This window comes from Diabrotica virgifera, chromosome 3 (genome assembly GCF_917563875.1).
Source record: "Diabrotica virgifera virgifera chromosome 3, PGI_DIABVI_V3a".
NCBI classification, from domain to species: domain Eukaryota; kingdom Metazoa; phylum Arthropoda; class Insecta; order Coleoptera; family Chrysomelidae; genus Diabrotica; species Diabrotica virgifera.
In genome coordinates this window covers 228,188,267-228,206,007 of record NC_065445.1, presented here as the reverse complement: position 1 = coordinate 228,206,007, position 17,741 = coordinate 228,188,267, and the positions used below count along the sequence as shown (strand labels likewise).

The 17,741-nt window shown below is 32.3% G+C and overlaps 1 protein-coding gene across 2 annotated transcripts in view; it reads left to right on the top strand.

Moving 5' to 3' along the window:
* The window catches only part of LOC126881569 (uncharacterized), a 321,109-nt gene extending 303,953 nt beyond the window's left edge, over positions 1 to 17,156 (top strand). For both annotated transcript variants that reach the window (XM_050645892.1, XM_050645893.1), the window contains exon 2: positions 16,426 to 17,156. In XM_050645892.1, coding sequence (XP_050501849.1) covers positions 16,426 to 17,023 — 598 coding nt within the window. In that variant the 3' untranslated portion in view covers positions 17,024 to 17,156. The remainder of the gene's footprint in view (positions 1 to 16,425) is intronic.
* The last annotated feature ends 585 nt before the right edge of the window (positions 17,157 to 17,741 follow it).

Sequence of the window (17,741 nt, the reverse complement as noted above, 5' to 3'; positions counted from 1 at the left end):
ACCATTACCGTACTTTAATTTTTAGATAACATTCCCTATGGCTAAATTTATTAGTTTTCGAGATATTTTCATTTTTCAATGGACCAGTAGCGTGGCCACCCAAATCACCAGAATTGAATAAACTGGACTGATTTTTTTGGGGTTACGTTAATAATGAAGTTTATAAAATACCTCCAACAACAAGGGATGAGATGAAAAATAGAATACAAAGTGTATTTCGATGTGTTAATTTACAAATGCTTCGTAGAGTAAGTAGCTCATTCAATGATCGTTTTTAGGCGTGCATAAATGTGTTAGGAGATAATTTTGAACACCTTATGTACCTAATTAAATATTAAAAATACTTTATTAAATGTAGCTTCTAATTTTTTCAAACATGTTTTGTTGCAAAATGTATTACTGATAAATTATGTTTCGTTCTTTATTTGTTACATTGTTACATTTACATACAATAGTAGTGTTTAATTGTCTTCATAAAATGTTATATTTTGTGTTTGTGTGTTTTTTTTGTAAAATTTATTACTAATTTTCTTTGTTTATTTGTTGCATTTACATAAAAAGATAGTTTTTAATTGTTTCAAAAATGTTGCATGTTGTGGTTGTGTTTTTGTTTGTAAAATGTATTACTAATAAATTCTTTTTATTTCTTTATTTGCTACAATAATACATTGATTACCGGATTGATAATCGGTAATCGTCAATTAATTGTCAATTCAGTCATGGCTTACTTAAAATTTAGATAAATTTAAACACCTAAATTAATTTGCTCTGAAAAATGAAAAATATCTCGAAAACTAATAAATTTGGGCATAGGGAATGTTATATAAAAATTAAAGTACGGTAATGTTACTTTTCAAAAATGATATAAAATACAGGGTGTTCCGTTTAACATTACTAAGAAAATAATGTACTTGGGTCGTGACTCACCCTGTATTTGATATAAAGAAAATTAGCAATGTCAATAATTCTTGAAAATTTCGACAATAAATAAAAAAATATGGCATTAATAAACCATTGATGTTGTGCTTATTTTTATTTATACAGGGAGTTGAACTTGTTACGATTTTCATACAAAATTGGTTATAACTTTGTTAGTACCCTGTATAACATTACAAACCTTTATATTTTGTGATGGAGAAGTGAACAGAATTTTGATAAAATATAATATAATATAAATAAAATATAAAATAAAATATAGGGTGTTCCATTTAAAAACAAACATAAGTTTGGTCTGTCACTGTGTTATCGAACACCCTGTAACATTCTAACTAATTTTGTAATGTGAAACTCTACTCCTCGACCTAAGCTGGATTTTTCTGTATTTTCATGTAGTCATATAGAGGAGAGTCGGCTAATGGTGCGCTTCGGGTAATTGTGCGCATCATTATTTCTAATCTCCAATTTAATAAAATTGTATAAAAACTATATTGTCGCGTCATCTATTAGCAACTGCCAGATCTTTCCCACATAAACGAACGAAGTACATATATGCACATTAGCTACTTATTTACCATTTTAGACACTGGTATAGTTAGCCTTGTCCGATTCTTCTTCGTTTTTATCCAATTTTATGTTATGTGGTGAAGTGAAATATCGCCTGGTGCGCATTGCGCACCATTAACCGACAGGGTATCATAATACAAGAAATAATGATGCTGCAGTTTCTAGTACCTACATCTAGCAGTGGCATTTTGGAAAATCTAAGTCCGCTTCCAAAACAACCCCAAATAAAAAACAATTGCCGAAAAAAATCAGATATTAACAGAAACGCCTAACGGGGAAAAACTTGAGATGGAACTTCAAAAAAGCAAAGAATGCCAATATCGTTTAAACAAGCGTTAAAGTAGACAAAGGGGCAAAGAGAAGCCCACGAAATTGAGAAACGGTACAAAAAGGAAGATTTTTAAAGAAGATATTTCAGAAAATGAACTGTGCGATGATGATGTCAGATAAAAATGACTTCTGTGTATTATGTGGTGATGATAACAAAAAAGACAAGGTATAGAACGTGATCGATATGTTGTCAATGGGTTCATGCCATGTGTAGAGGAGAGGATAGTCCAGAAGGATATATTTGTGACTTCTACGATACTTAGATTTTTTTAATATGTATATCTGTATTTAATAAATCTGTTTTTAACATATCTGTAACTTGTTGTCTAATCTTCGGGCTCAGTGGAGGATGATCTTCAATTTATTGAAACACCAATAGCACTTTTAGTAATTTTATTGATATCGACTGACACCAGGGTAGAAGACTATATAACCCCGAGAGAACGTTTAATATACTAGTATGTTGCTCGTACGCGAATTAGTTGAAGACTCTATTTGATGCTACATATTGATTTTAGTGATTGAAGTTAAAGGCACTTCTGGCCTGGTTGAAGTGATTCTTGAGAATGATTCTAAAATGTACTATCTCTTGTTGGCAACATGAATTGAGTCATAGCCCACACGACAAAAGAACAAAGGTTTTACTTAGTCAGCTAAATTAAATGTCCATTGCCAAAATATTGTTTATAAATTGCAACAATTAAACAAATGAAATATCCCGCATATGTTTAAATATGATAACAAATTGGTTCGTGTGATGTACGTGATGATAAAAATATACTGTTCAATATCGGATATTAATTCTGAATATTTGGTATTTCTGTACGTTTTGTCACGATACATCTTCGTGTCACGACTTCTATTTGCGTTAGCTCTGTTGTATTTCCTTCTGCATTTCCCTCTTCTTTCAGAGTTATTTTTGAAATTTGCCTGTTTTACATGTTCACGTTCGTTCCGTCGATCGACGTTTTGTATTGAACTGTAGTGTTTTGTGCGTGTATTCTTGTATTTCCTGAGGACTGGATTCTTTTCTTTGTGTCGTTCCTGACACTATCCATCCTAGTCTCGTATTTTGGCTGAGTAGGCCGTTACTTAATCGGTCCATACCCTCCATCAATATGTGGCTATATTCTTTGACCCCTAGTAGTAAGTCTATTTTCCCTACCTTGTAGTATCTTGTGTTTGCCAGTAGTGCATTTTTCTCGTTAAAGTCCTGTAGGATTATGTCCTGTTCCGGTAGGTCTCTTGTTATTTTTGGTAATACCAGTGCCTCTATTTCCATCTCGAAGTCACTTTGGAAATGAGTTTCCATTAAAAGTTTCATGCTCCAGTTGGCTGTCTTTTCTCCAGACGAGCCTATTCCCGATATGGTTGCCTGTATTGGCTGTCTCTTTGTTCCTAGCGGCATGGCCCCTTGTTCCGTGATTAATGCGCATTGTGACCCTTGGTCTATGAGTGCTCTCATTATGTGAGGTTCTCCCTTCGCATCTCTTATGCGTACCACTGCTGTGTCAAGTAGCGCTTCACCTTCCTTATGGCTTGCACAGTTAACTGAGTTCTGACCTCGGTGTTGTGTGTTGCTGTTCCTGTTCCCATTGTTTCCTTACGTATTTTCTCGCCTTCCGTTATTTTGTTCTCTGGCGTTGTTCGAATAACTATTTCCTCCCCTGTACCTGTCCGAGCGGTACCCGTTTCTCCTATTGTTCGATTTTCTTTCATTTCTTTCTTGTGTTTGTTCTCCATTCGTCCCATTTGAGCTCCTTCTATTGCCCGCGTTTCCTCTTTCATAATGTAACATTGTGTGGTGCTCCCCGCCACATTGTCTACACCTCTGCTGTGAGAGACATTGTTTTTCTTTCTTATATGCTAGGCAGTTCGCACACCATCCTTTTTCTCTTATTACTCCGTTCCGGTCTCTTGTATTGAGTTCCTGAGATTCTCTGCAGTGTGCTACTCCTTGCTCTCCGTTGCATATCACGCAATTTATTCGTGTTTTCCTGCCCAATCCTCATTGATTCTCTTGTCTCTTTTCTGATTCTAGCAGCTCCAGTGTTTGGAATCTTCTCTGTATGAATGTTTGTGTTGATTTGTACGTCGGTATCTCTCTACTGTCTCCGATGTGGTTTTCGTATAGTCTCCTTGTTTCATTATCCCATTTTGTTATGCTTATTCAGGCTATCAATGGGCTCCATGCTTCCGTGTCTGTTTTTAATCCTCCAATGGCTTCCAGACACTCATGGAAGGTGTCATGTAGCGATTTCAGTGCTCTAGCGGAAGCTTCCTTTATTTCCTGCGCTAGTAGCATCCTGTCTATTATTTTAAATAGTATCATTCTCGGATTTTCATATCTTTCCTTTAACATGTTCCAGCCCACTTCGTAGTTGGCTTCTGATATGTGTAAGTGCTGTATCATTCTGTTGGCTTCCCTTTTAATTGAGATTTTAGGTACTGCATTTTTTCTGAGTTCGATAACTGGTCGTTTTCATGTATTACTTTAGTAAACAGATCGTAGACAGTTCTCCACGTCTCATATCTTCCTTCATAAACAGGAATTTTCACCTGCGGTAATGTCACACCATCTCTCCTCTGTGTGCTGTCTGGCCGTTGCATTACTGGCCGTATTTTCTTTAACGTTTCCCTAACTATCTTCCTTAATTGATTTATTTTCTCTACTTCTCCATTCTTCAACGTTTCTAGCTCCTTATTTACTGTTGCTTCGATCATGGGTGTATTTACTTTCTCCATATGTTCTTTTAACTCCGACTGCAGAATTTCCTATCTTTTCTGTATATTTGCTTGTTTCTTTAATATTTATGTTCAATAAACTATATTTTCGAAGATTTTTTTAAGTTATATTATTGTGCTCAGTTATCCGACATATGCCCACCATTAGCCGAATAGGTCGGGTAATTGTGCTCGTTAAACTAATTGGAAATTTCGCCCCTCGCTGTTCTACTATTCAACAATTTATTGAATGCGGTCTTTACCAATATACCTAGGCTCTTGAAGTATATCTTCAAAAAAGTTGGAAACCAAAATGTTTTAAGTTTTTCCAATATGTATCGTGAATTTGCCTTAGTTGCGCACCAATAGCCGACTCTCCCCTACATGATAAAAACTAACACACAACTGACAACTGACAAAACTAATAGTTTACACACAAATAAATTAATCATAGGTCTTTAACAGTTTCTCCTGTTTACGACCAATAAATATTTATAACAAAAAACGAAGAAATGAGATAAAAACAAGTAATTAAATGAAAAACAGTTTTTTCTCTCTTGCAAGTGTTTCATTTATTCAATGGGCCGTGAGAATTCACGCATACATGTCGCATATATAAGCAATTTGCGGTGTTTTCAAATACACCTTATTGCATTTTGCCTACATACATTCTTGAGTCTCTAGAAGAGATCATAAATCATTGACCAGAGCTATTAGAATATTCAGAAACCGCTAGCCCTGTCTCGGGAGTGCCGATGTCGGGTAAATATTGACCAGATATGTATCTATTGGCATACACGGTGAAGAGCCGTAATTGTATCTTGAAGAGTAGGTATTGGTCAAATAAGATACTGGAAGGTTTAGAAAAAAACGTTTGGTTTTTGTTTAAAAAATTGCGATTTAATGACAAAAATTTTTGCTGTGTTGGAAACAGATGATTAGACATTTTGTATGTTTAATAAATCGCATACAATTAAAAAAATTAAGTTATTAACAATAATAATGTTAATTGATTTCACAATAGCAGAAATAATGATACACATGTTAATTTTACATTTAACAGTTTTACAATATTACATTTTAACATTTCAATTTTAAATTTTTAGACTGGAAAACAGAAAAACATTTTACTCACTACTCGTTAAAACCTATTTAATTGCTAGAACACGGGAATAGTGTGTGACGATGTTTAATATTGCCTAATTATACAGTATGTCCCTGTAAGTTGTATCCATATGGAAAAAAAAATGATTATTAATTTTACGGAAAAAAGTTATTCTTTATAAAAAGTTCTGCATGGTCCAAAACGCAAGATTCAACAGATATCAAATTTTATGAATGTTGTACGAGGTATGCCAAAAATTTGAATTTCACTCAAGAGTAAAATAGCTTTATTTTTCACAATATTGAAAATTGCTATTATGAAAAGTTGTTTGGGATTAAAAACTATATTCTAATATGCAATTACATCCTTCTAATTAAAAATTTTTTTTTTGAAAAATTATGGATAACTAACATTATTTTCAGTTATTTCAATTCTGATAACTCTTTTATTATTAATTTTACGAAAAAAAGTGATTCTTAATAAAAAGTTCTGGATGGTCTAAAACCTAAAATATAAACATCTTATATCAAATTTTATCAATTTTATACGAGGTATGTCAAAAAAGATAAATTTAGATTAAAAGTAAAGTGTCTTTATAGTTCAGAATATTTCAATTAGAAGGATGCAATTACATACTGAAACATAATTGTAAATACCTTTTTATAATAACAATTTTCGATATTGTGAAAAATAAACGTATTTTACTCTTGAACGATATTCATATTTTGTGACATACCTCGTATAAAATTGATAAAATTTGACATAAGCTGGTTGTATTTTAGGTTTTAGACCATCCAGAACTTTTCATTAAGAATCACTTTTTTTCGTAAAATTAATAATAAAAGAGTTATCAGAATTGAAATTACTGAAAATAATGTTAGTTATCCATAATTTTTCAAAAAAAAAAAATTCTATTAGAAGGATGTAATTGCATACTAGAATATAGCTTTTAATTCCAAACAACTTTTCATAATAGCAATTTTCAATATTGTGAAAAATAAAGCTAGTTTACTCTTGAGTGAAATTCAAACTTTTTGACATACCTCGTATAATATTAAAAAAATTTGATATTTGATATTTAAATTTTAGATTTTGGACCATGCAGAGCTTTTTATGAAGAATAACTTTTTTTCGTAAAATTAATATTAAAAGTTTTCCATATGGATACAACTTTCAGGGACATACTGTGTAAATGCATGTAGATGCCTACCTAGAAACATTTTATATTATCTTACATGTATTTATTTTTTTATATAGGAACTGGATAAATATAACAAACATTCTTTTATTCTTTTTTTATTCTTCTATTACAAACATTCTTTTTTAGTTTTTTAATTTTTGTTCAGTACTAGTTAAATCAGATCGAATTATTATATGTACAAACATACGATCTACATAGGTTCACTACATACTTTTTGAATACAGATTTTACCATACTTATTGAATTAAAAGTACTTACTTTTGATGCTAGAAACTTTTTTAAAAAACAAAAATAAAGCGTTTTTAAACAATTTCTGCTTGTGTTCTGTTTTACCCAAAAAGTGCTTCTTTTTTTGCAAAAATTGAAGAAAAAATCTTCTGTGTAAAAGGTATATTTATTTAAAACCCCAATAAAGGGCTACATTAAAATACAGAACGTTTTTGCTCTAAAGAGAGCATCATCAGTGTTCTAAACAAGCTCTACATGCTAAGCCACCAAAAATACATGGGTTAAAACATTTGGTGGCTTAGCATGTAGAGATTGCTTAGAAAACTGATGATGCTCTCTTTAGAGCGAAAACGTTCTGTCTTTAATGTAGCCCTTTATTGGGGTTTTAAATAAATATACCTTTTACACAGAAGATTTTTTCTTCAATTTTTGTAATTAATGGTATACAGCCAGCTACAGGAAATTTTTCCTTATGGACTTCTTTTTTTGGTTATTTCACGTTGAAATATTCGATTTGGAATTTGACCTACTTTTCATTAGCTACAACTTTGCTGCTACTGGTCTACATACTTCACACATAAACCATTTTTTAAATTTTTTATAGGCTATATTTTTGCCAAGAACATTTTTTTCGATAAAATACTGACTTTTTTAGTTGTTTTCGAAAAATCGTCTAAAAACATGTTTTTTTTTTGTTGAAAAATGAATAGAACGTATACACTCGCAAATAACTCGAAAAGTAGTGACTTAGTGAAAAAACTCAGAGCAAAAGTTACCGTGATAGTGTGACGTCCAAACGTCAAAAAGGTTTCCAAACAAAACAAACGTTTGACGTCTGTCAATTGATTATACACGTGGTTTGTGTAGTCATTTTTAATTTTATTGTGTTTTAGAAATCATCTGCGCCTTTTTTTACAAAGACACAATCCTTGTTAGTCATATCAATCATATGTCAAAAATGATTTATTTTTTATTTGAAACGTCACTTTTAAGTATTTAAATCGTAAAATTGATTGTAAAAATGAATAAAACACAATCAAAAGTCATGGTAATTCTTTAGAAAGCGAAGTCCCGCCAGAGGAGTCCCACCAGAAATTATTTGCAATCCTTTTTTTTAAATTCTATGAGATTTTCGTAGGTCCGATAAACAAAATTTAACAGTAACTGAATCAGTGAGAAGAGGAGCCCAAATTTGAAGACAGATGAGCAAAAAGACTATTTTTGATTCCTTCTTGTAAATTTTAAAATTATTTAGTGTTGTTTTATAATCAAAATTTAACCCTCACGCACAAGTTGTACATACAACTTCAGTGAGGAACTGAGTTTATTTTATATGTACAATTTATTTGCTACAAATAAACTCCATTATTATTATATTATTATATTATTATTATATTGCTTTTTATTTTATAAATGCCCCTACAAAAAATCAAGGATTTACACAATACATAGTACTTACTGCGTAAGAAACTTAAAAAACTTGCTAGTTCTCCCCTATGAGCTTTGATTACAATAGGGTACCCAGCACTCATTACCATTTTGTAAAAATTAAATAACCTACAAACAATATATTCCAATTATAAAAACCATATAAAACCGAAAATAAAAATTGGCAAACACCACGTGTGAATTTTTGACAGACGTTTGTTGTGTTTGGAAAACTTTCCAGAGTAGCCAACATTAATTTGACGTCACGACTATCACGGTCCATAGGCCATTTCAAGACTTTGACGTTTACGTCACCTGCGGGAGGCAATTAATAAGTGTATTCACAGAGACAGTCAGGGACTAGTCGACGACAAGTGGAGTATGCTATGACTAAAAGTCCGCGTCATGGTCCGCGGACGAACATATTTTATTTCTTTATATTTTTTGACATTGTGTTTCTTAAATTTTTTCCACTTTAATAGTCTTCTACTTGTATTTTGCGAACACTTTGTTGTTGTTTTCGTGTAGATTTTAATTGTAGAAGTACTTGAACGACTTTATTTAGTTTTAAGCGGTGTATAAGTAAAGATCAGTGAATATCTTAGAAAGTTGTTGGCATATAATACAGATGTTGCTTGTAGGTACACTAGTTAGTTACTTAGCATTTTTATAGTACATTTTATAGCTTTATTATTATATTTAACCATTGTTTATGTCTTTCTCAGATCATAACCTATTTAGTTCAGTTTGTTTTATGCTTAAAATGTAGCACTGATGTAACCGATTAAAACTGAACTATCACGATTACTTCGCATTCCACATTTCAAAGCACAACAGAAATGAAGCATATTATCGATTATTTCAGTAAAAATGTTAAGTTAATCCTTGTACAAAACAAAATTACAAATAAATGCAACTAAAATGATCTAAAACACATTAAGAGCTGATAGAAAAACATTTATGTTTGCCTTCCGCTGTCAGACTGATGTTAAAATTGACAGCTTGTTGGAATGGCCTATTAGTTTAACTATTAGTTTATAAACTTTCGAACTTATTTTGAACTTATGTTTTTTCACCCCCGAGAATTGGCAAAAGCACACCTTGGCACAAAATCATAAATATATTTATTGTACAATATACAATATGTTTGTGCCACATTTCACATCAATCCAGACGGTTCTTTAAAATTCAGAAGTTTTGCAATATTTTGCCGTCAGTGCATGGATTAATATTAATTAAAACAAAGAATGAAAACATATCTACTTTAAAGTAATAATAGTAGGTACCTATTGGTTTATTTCAGTTAAAAGGCATTTATAAAAGCGACCCATAAACCGTAACGTTGTCCTTTGTTCAAAACTTTTAAATGACTGTTTTAATCAATTTTCCATAAATTCCCTATTTAACGCTCAGGCGTTCTCATCCCTTGACACAAGTCTAATTAGGGCTGTTTGAGCTGTAGCTTTATAATTGTTCTTGTAATAGAATTTTCATATACTGCAGGAAATTAACTCTGTCTACATATAATGAAAACCGATTTCCTGTCAAGCAAACTAATATTGGCCCATCCACTAGAAACTTTATTAATAGTAATATTTTGGCTTGTTGGCTTGCATTAAATGGCAGTCTGAGTCGATTATAAACTAGAAGTTTATGTTTGCACTCTAATGGAAGTTGTGCACGAGAATGTTTACATTTTACATATACATAATAACGAGCGATCCACAATTATTGGGATCAAAGAGCCGTGCAAAAAATTGCGTATGTCTTGTTTTAATCTGAATTTATATCATTGCTTTATCAATTAATTTTGATTACCATTATAAAACATAAAAAATCAGTCAAAGCCTAACACAGAACTTTAATAGGAAATAAAAAGAATTAACAAAATTATAAGTAACAATAATAAATAAAATCAAACAAACTACATAACCTAACTTTTCTTGTTAAGTTGACGTACACCACGGTTCTTAGACATTACTACGGTTGCCTAAATCGACTAACCAATGAACATTAAGGGTGAGATTACGTCACGAGAGTTTACTGTCATTTGAATCGTAATATGATTTTTTTCGAATCCTGAGAAAACTAAGTATTTTAGAAAAATTTAAACGCAGGATGCAAGATTACATTATTACCGAGTGAGGAAAGCCCCTTAGAATAAACAAGCAGATTCTATTGAATGAAATATTTGAAATTAAATATCACACTTCTCTTTTATTTTCAGCCCTGTAACTTATTAAAATAAACATTATAGAAGTTTTCAGGGACTTATATTATAGACGGGTAGGTAGCCCTCGGTAATAATGTAGTCTTTCATTCTGAGTTTAAATTTTTCAAAAATATTTATTAGTTTTCTCAGGATTCGATAAAAATGAATACAATTAAAACACATTGAGAATTTTGACATGCGTCACAGTTTTGCATTCTCAATGTAAAATTCTGAACTGTTGAATTCCAGCTTCCCTAATAATTATTTTACATCAAAAAACATTAGAAACTATTTGAAGAGGATTGAAATCTGTATTGGAAATAACTGTTAAAATTGGTCTACGCCACGTAATTAAACATATTCCAAAATTTTGTAAAAATGTAATACATTTTAGTTTTCAGCCCAAACTTAGGCCACACACAATGCAATAATGTTCACATTTTTGAACTGTCAATATTTTTATTTTATCATCTATTGTACAAAAACAATACAGTTGATAAGATACCCTCAGTTGCGGAGAAAGAATTAATAATAAAGATTTTTTTATTCAGTCAATGGTGTGAGCACTGTCAGTTAAATAGTAACGTGTGGCCTTACTTTTACACGCATACCTATTGTGGCAAATGTATCATATTTTTCAAAATTTTGGAATGCATTTAAATCGTAGAACAATTATTTTAACTTCTGATTTTAATAGATTTTAATTCTCTACAAGTATTCTCTCATGACTTTTGATGTAGAATAATTAGGGAAGCAGGAATTCAACAATTCAGAACTTTACATTGAGTTTCCTATGGCCCTTTTTACGATTCGCCACCCGGTATAAGATAAAATGTGTACTATTTGTCTTATTATTTCATAATAACACAAATCATACACATATATACACAATAACGCACATTCAATGATCGAAAATAATTTAAAAATATGGGAATGTAAACTCTTGTGACGTAAAGTCAAAAATATAAGTCTCCCCACCACCGTCGGACAAGACAACCGTAATAAAGTCTAATAACCGTGGACGTACACTGCAAAGTTGACGTAAACTGGAAAGTATATCTGAATTAAGAATAGACATGCACTGTATAGCTATCTCTGTCGTTCAAAGCCACCTATGGTGACAATAATTTTGGATCACACGTTATGATGTATTAAAGCGATATAGATTTCTTTTTTCGAGTTATCCGAGTAAGTTATTAAAAACCAATCATTTTGTTTGACTGGCAAGAACGGAACAAACTAAAATGGATTTGTGTTACTTATTATCACAAAAAAGGGTTAACACGTTATCTGCGGGAACAGTTTTTAAATAACTTCCGATTTGACGGAACGATGTCTTAAAGACCTCGTCATAAAACTTATTAATTGGCAAATAACAAATTTTTTATGTTTATTTTTGAATAATTTGTAATGCTTTTGGTACCATTTAAATCCTTATAGAATAGGTACTCTAGTCTCTAGTCGAATTATTGTAAAAATATGTACGAGGTTGATTTGAACCTTACCGCCATAAAGTACGATTTTTACCCATTTGACAACTACGAGCTCGAATTGGCCTCGTGTTTTCACGGGTCTCCTCGTGTTTAATAATGTTTCAACAATTTCCATGAAAAAATGGGCAATGTATAATTAATTCATGAATTTCACTTTTTTTTGCAAACCGCACGTTCCTAAGAAAAGTGTAATAAATCAAAATAACAAAATTTTTCAGGAGACAAACAAATTTTGTCAATTTTAAAATGCTAATAGAAGAACCAGAAATGAAATTATACATTCTCAAATAGCGTCAAATTAAAATTAAATAAATGCTTATTCCTTAATCTGCCTAAGCCTTTCTTGAAACAAAGCGGTTTTTGATATAATGAGTCATTTTTTAATACCTGATATGTTACAGTTTTCTTAGAATAATCTCGAAATGTTACGCTTTTACTCGGAAAATACGAAACAAAACTCTATCTAAACTCTTCTAAACTAAACAGCAATAATTACAAATATATTACGCTTTTCGGCGGAAGTAACGTGGAAATATTGGTAACTATTCTGATAATAAGAGTGGCAACTCAAAATGTTACACTTTTACCGGGGAACACGAAACTAAAGTTTACAACACTTACGGTATGCTTAAATTAAACGGTAATAATACTTAAGTACTTAGTACTACACTTTTGATCAGTAAATCTAATGTACCTGTTCCGAAGCATAGAGATTCTTGTACCATCTAGGCAATAACGATCTAACTTAAATTATTACAGTTTTCTTAGGGGATAGTGCTTTAGATATACAGTAAAACCTTTCAATAACGGTCGCTAAAAATGACAGAACTATTGGCCGATATAAGGAGGTGGCCGCTAATACCAGGTTTTGTACTCCACAAATTTTGGTTTGCGTAACTTTGAAACTGGCCGGCTAGTTCAGGTGGCCGGTTTTGACAGGTGGCCGTTAACACAGGTTTTACTGTATTATCCATTCCTGTTTGTAAATAAGTGAAGATAAAAAAAATTTGATTTACTATACTTTTCTTCGAAGCGTGCGAAATGTTTGTATTTTTGAGTTTAATTTCAATAAAAATCGTTGTTCTGATAGTTTTACAATCAATTTCTATAAAAAACATTCAGTTTTTATTTATTATAACAAAACAATTTTCAAAAATACATTACAACCTCTTTGGAGTCATATATGCCCCGAACCGCCTGATGAGAAAGTTGCTTAGAATCAGTAAGTTTATTCCATTCCGGACTTATTTTGAACGTATGTTTTTTCACCCCCGAGAAAGGGTGGTACTTACTCCCAGGGCAAAAGCACACATCTGCACATCACAATCGCGACAATATATCGCAGCGTCTAAAGAAGCTTTAAAAAAGTCAATAAATCGTAGCAATTTATCGTCACAATAAATTACTCGCAAAATGGACACAAGTCTGGTTTTATTTTTTTTTCTGGTATATCAAGGAGTGCTTATTATGAGACTAATTTTTTCTTAAAAAATTTCGCCCGGAACTCCCCTTTTCATCCCTTTAATGGGGGTAATTTGTGGTTTTTGCGAAATGTAGCCCTTCCTGTAGGTTTTGCAAAAAATTTACTTAATAGTAAAATGAAGAGGACTTTTCCTACTTTTTATTTCCCGACAGCATATGTCTATCACCCACCGTTTAGCGGGGGTGGCGTCCCAAAGTTGACAAATGATGTTTTAAAAAAAATTCCCTGAAACCCTGCGGCAAGAAACCCTGCGGCAATTAATCACAAATAAGTGGCTTATTTTTTAGTATAGGTTTCATTTAAGGGCAATTGCAAATTTTTTAATTATAGGGTGTTACATTTTAAAAAAACCCTTTTTATACCATCTGAACCACATATCCTAGAGTGACTTTCAGCGATTATCCATGTACTAGTGTTATTTACAAATTTGTATAATGCACCCCAATATTTTCCCCGGAACTACCCGAAAAAAGGAGAATTAAAAAGAAAATAATCCAAAATTGATTTTGGGCCACCACTGTGGCTTTAGGGTACAAAGAAAATAAAATATGCATAGGTCATAATGTGTAGCATACAGTGTGTTCTTTTATTTTCCATAAGTACGTTATCCATAAAATGAATAGGTGACGAAAAAAAAAACAAAAACTGGAGCCCGCCAAAGCATTTCCGAGGTTTACGGCGCCACTGTGCCGTAACGGTTGCTTATACGAAAAAAATCATAGGACCTAATTTGTAGAGAAAATAGTGGTCTTTAATTCTTTATAAGTTTTGTTTTAAAAAAATGCATAGGTAATGAGAAAATCGTCAAAACATGCTCTCCAAGGGATAGGGGTAGTTTCTACAGTTTATTTTCAAGGATAGCCTAAAGCAAACCCTATTGATGGAGCATATGTCCATATGAGTCAAAAAGCAAAAAAAATTTTTTTCAAACCCCCCTTTATTTATTTTTTTGGATACAGGGGTTGCATTAAGAAATCGCTCTTGGTGTCCGTGCATGGGTAATAATAACGTGCACAAAATGATATATTATGAACCATTTTAATAAAGGGCATGGTGTGTGAAGGATTCCAAGAAAATCACTTTTCTTATTAATTGTCCTTTTTTGGGGTGGTTTTGGAAAAAATGGGGGTGCATTATAGAAATTTGTAAATAACACCAGTGCATGGATAATCGCTGAAAGTTTCTTTACTCTAGCATAGGCTGTTCAGAGGGTGCAAAAAGGGTTTTTTTTTTAATGTAACACCCTGTAATTAAAAAATGGGTAATTGCCCTTAAATAAAACCTATACCAAAAAATCAGCCAATAATTTGTGATTAATCTCCCCAGGGTTTCTTCTTAATTTTCGTTACAGTCAGGGAAAAATAATTTTTTTTAAAACATCTTTTTTAAAAACTTGTCAACTTTGGGGCGCCACCCCCGTTAAACGGTTGGTGATAGACATATACTGTCGGAAAATAAATAGTAGGAAATATAGTCCTCTTCATTTTACTATTAAATAAATTTTTTGCAAAACGTACAGGAAGGGCTACGTTTCGCAAAAACCACAAATTACCCCCTTTAAACGGATGAAAAGGGGGGTTCCGGGGCGAAATATTTTAAGAAAAAGCTAGTCGCATAATAAGCAACCCTTGATATACCAGAAAAAAAAATAAAACTGGACTTATGTCCATTTTGCGAGGTTCAACCTCTGTTTCCTACACTATTTGCAATTATAAATATTCTATTGTAAGTACATTCACATCTTATACATGGATAGTGTGAACGGACTATAAGGGAATATTTTGTATTTTACAGCGGTTTCTACAGCCTGTTTAGATGCAGACTCCCTATATTACTACGTTATTACTGAACTTTAATGGGTAATTTTCTAACGCCTTTTATAGTGAACATAATAAATCCAAAAATAAATGAGTGTTTTTCAATTATGTGACGTATATAAATAATGTCCTATACCTATCAGACCTGGATACCGCGTACCAAAAAAAGTTGATTAATAGCAAGATGAAAATTTGTTAATGCTTAACGGTGTCTAGTCGGGCAAACTTTGATGTATGGGAACACTGGAACAGGGGAAGTTTTAATTGTGGAACAGGTTAAAAATTTGGAACGTCAGACTACGAAAACGTTCCATGGACAAAACTTCCAATTGATTTGTTACCACTTCATTAAAATCTCATGCAAAAATCAGACTGGTATTTATCACCAACTGGGCATTTTAATGAGTAGAACACGAAGAAAATGTCAAATGACAGGAATTATATTGGTGATAAATAGCAGTATGATTTTTGCATGAGAGTTTAATGAAACGGTAACAAATCAATTGGAAGTTCTGTTCGACAAAATACATGGGGATTTTTCGTAATCTGATGTACCAAATTTTTAAACTGTTCCACAATTAAAACTTCCCCTGTTTCAGTGTTCCCGTGCATCAGAATTTGTCCGACTAGACACCATTAAGCTATATTAACAAATTTTCAGTTTGATATTAATCAACTTTTTTTGGTACGCGGGATCCATGCCTATATAGTTACCAGCAGTGTATAATAGTTGGATTTTAAACTAATCATCTATTATTATTAAACTGAACAATATAATATTACAAAATCTCAATTACTAAAATAGTATCAAACTATCAAAAAATTAAACTTGTACCGGTTATGCTTCGTAAATATTTATTGACGTCATTCTGTATTCTAATATACTTCTCTTTTGTTACAGGCATACAACGTGGTCCATCATTCTGGTGGCCATTGTCTTCGTCACACTGTCAGACACCAAACAGTCCTCATCTTCAAAAAACCACGACCTTCTTACACAACTTGGTTTACAAAGAATCAAAGGACCCAACAGTCATCACCGAAAACGATTAGCAGTGGAATCAAGACATCACAGCAGATCAGATGATTCCCACATGTTCATCGTGAAGCTCCCTCCACACCCTCACTATTATGTTCACAATAAACCAAACAGCGTTGACAATATCCACAGCAAAAGCAGAAACCTACCAGTTGGGTTCCAAAACAACGGAAAACCTGCTAAGATATACCACTGGAATCTACCTCTGATGAAGAAGGCAGCTTCAACACACAAAGCTAAATCAGATGATTATCTTATGGATTTCAGGCATCAGGAGAGCTGGAATGAAGTTTTAGATAAACCGATGAAGGAAAAGAAACCGCACAAACCTTACTACTACGTTCCTGCCAAACCCAAGAAATCTGGTTTTACTAAATACTTCCCTGGTAACGGAAAACCTCACTCTTTCTATGTTATAGAAAAGAGTAAGAAGGCTCATTACCATAGGCTGTTGCCGTAAAAAAAGTGTGAATAAGAACTTTGTGCAATATATTATGTATCTATACTAGACTGACCTTTTAAGCTTAATTCTAATTTTATATATTATATTGTAATAAACCCGAACGTTTTTACAATAAAATTCTTAACCAAAATGTGTTTTCAAAGTGTTAGTTAGAAGTGTAAGGAAATTGTACATCTAATATTGTAAAACATTTATAAAATAATTCAAAATTCCTTTAAACTTGTAGGTAATTCTTCCCTTACATGAATTATTTTAGATGCTGAAACAGATGGAAGTTGCTAGGAGCCAAATCTGGTGAATATGGTGGCTGCTCAAATAATTTGAACTTTAACTCATGGATTTAAACCATTGCATTTTCAAAATGCTCATATGACACGGTGCACTGTCCTGATGAAAAATAAATTTTTTCTTCTGTAAACCGGTTCTTTTCACGAATTCTTTCTTCAGCTGATCTAACAGGTTACAGTAAAGAATTTATTGATTTAACAGTTTAAAAGTCATCCACAGTGACGGTTTAAGGTATCATTTTTCTTTTTTTACATTTCGCAACAACTTCTCATTAGTATTCCATAGCTAAGAGGCCAAAGAAAAAAAGGGATATTGTGTTAATATGTGATTTTGCCCTGGGTATGAGTGCCACCCCTTCGGGGGTGAAAAAACATATATTCAAAATATTGGATAACTGATTAATTCTAAGTAACTTTTGTTCTATCAA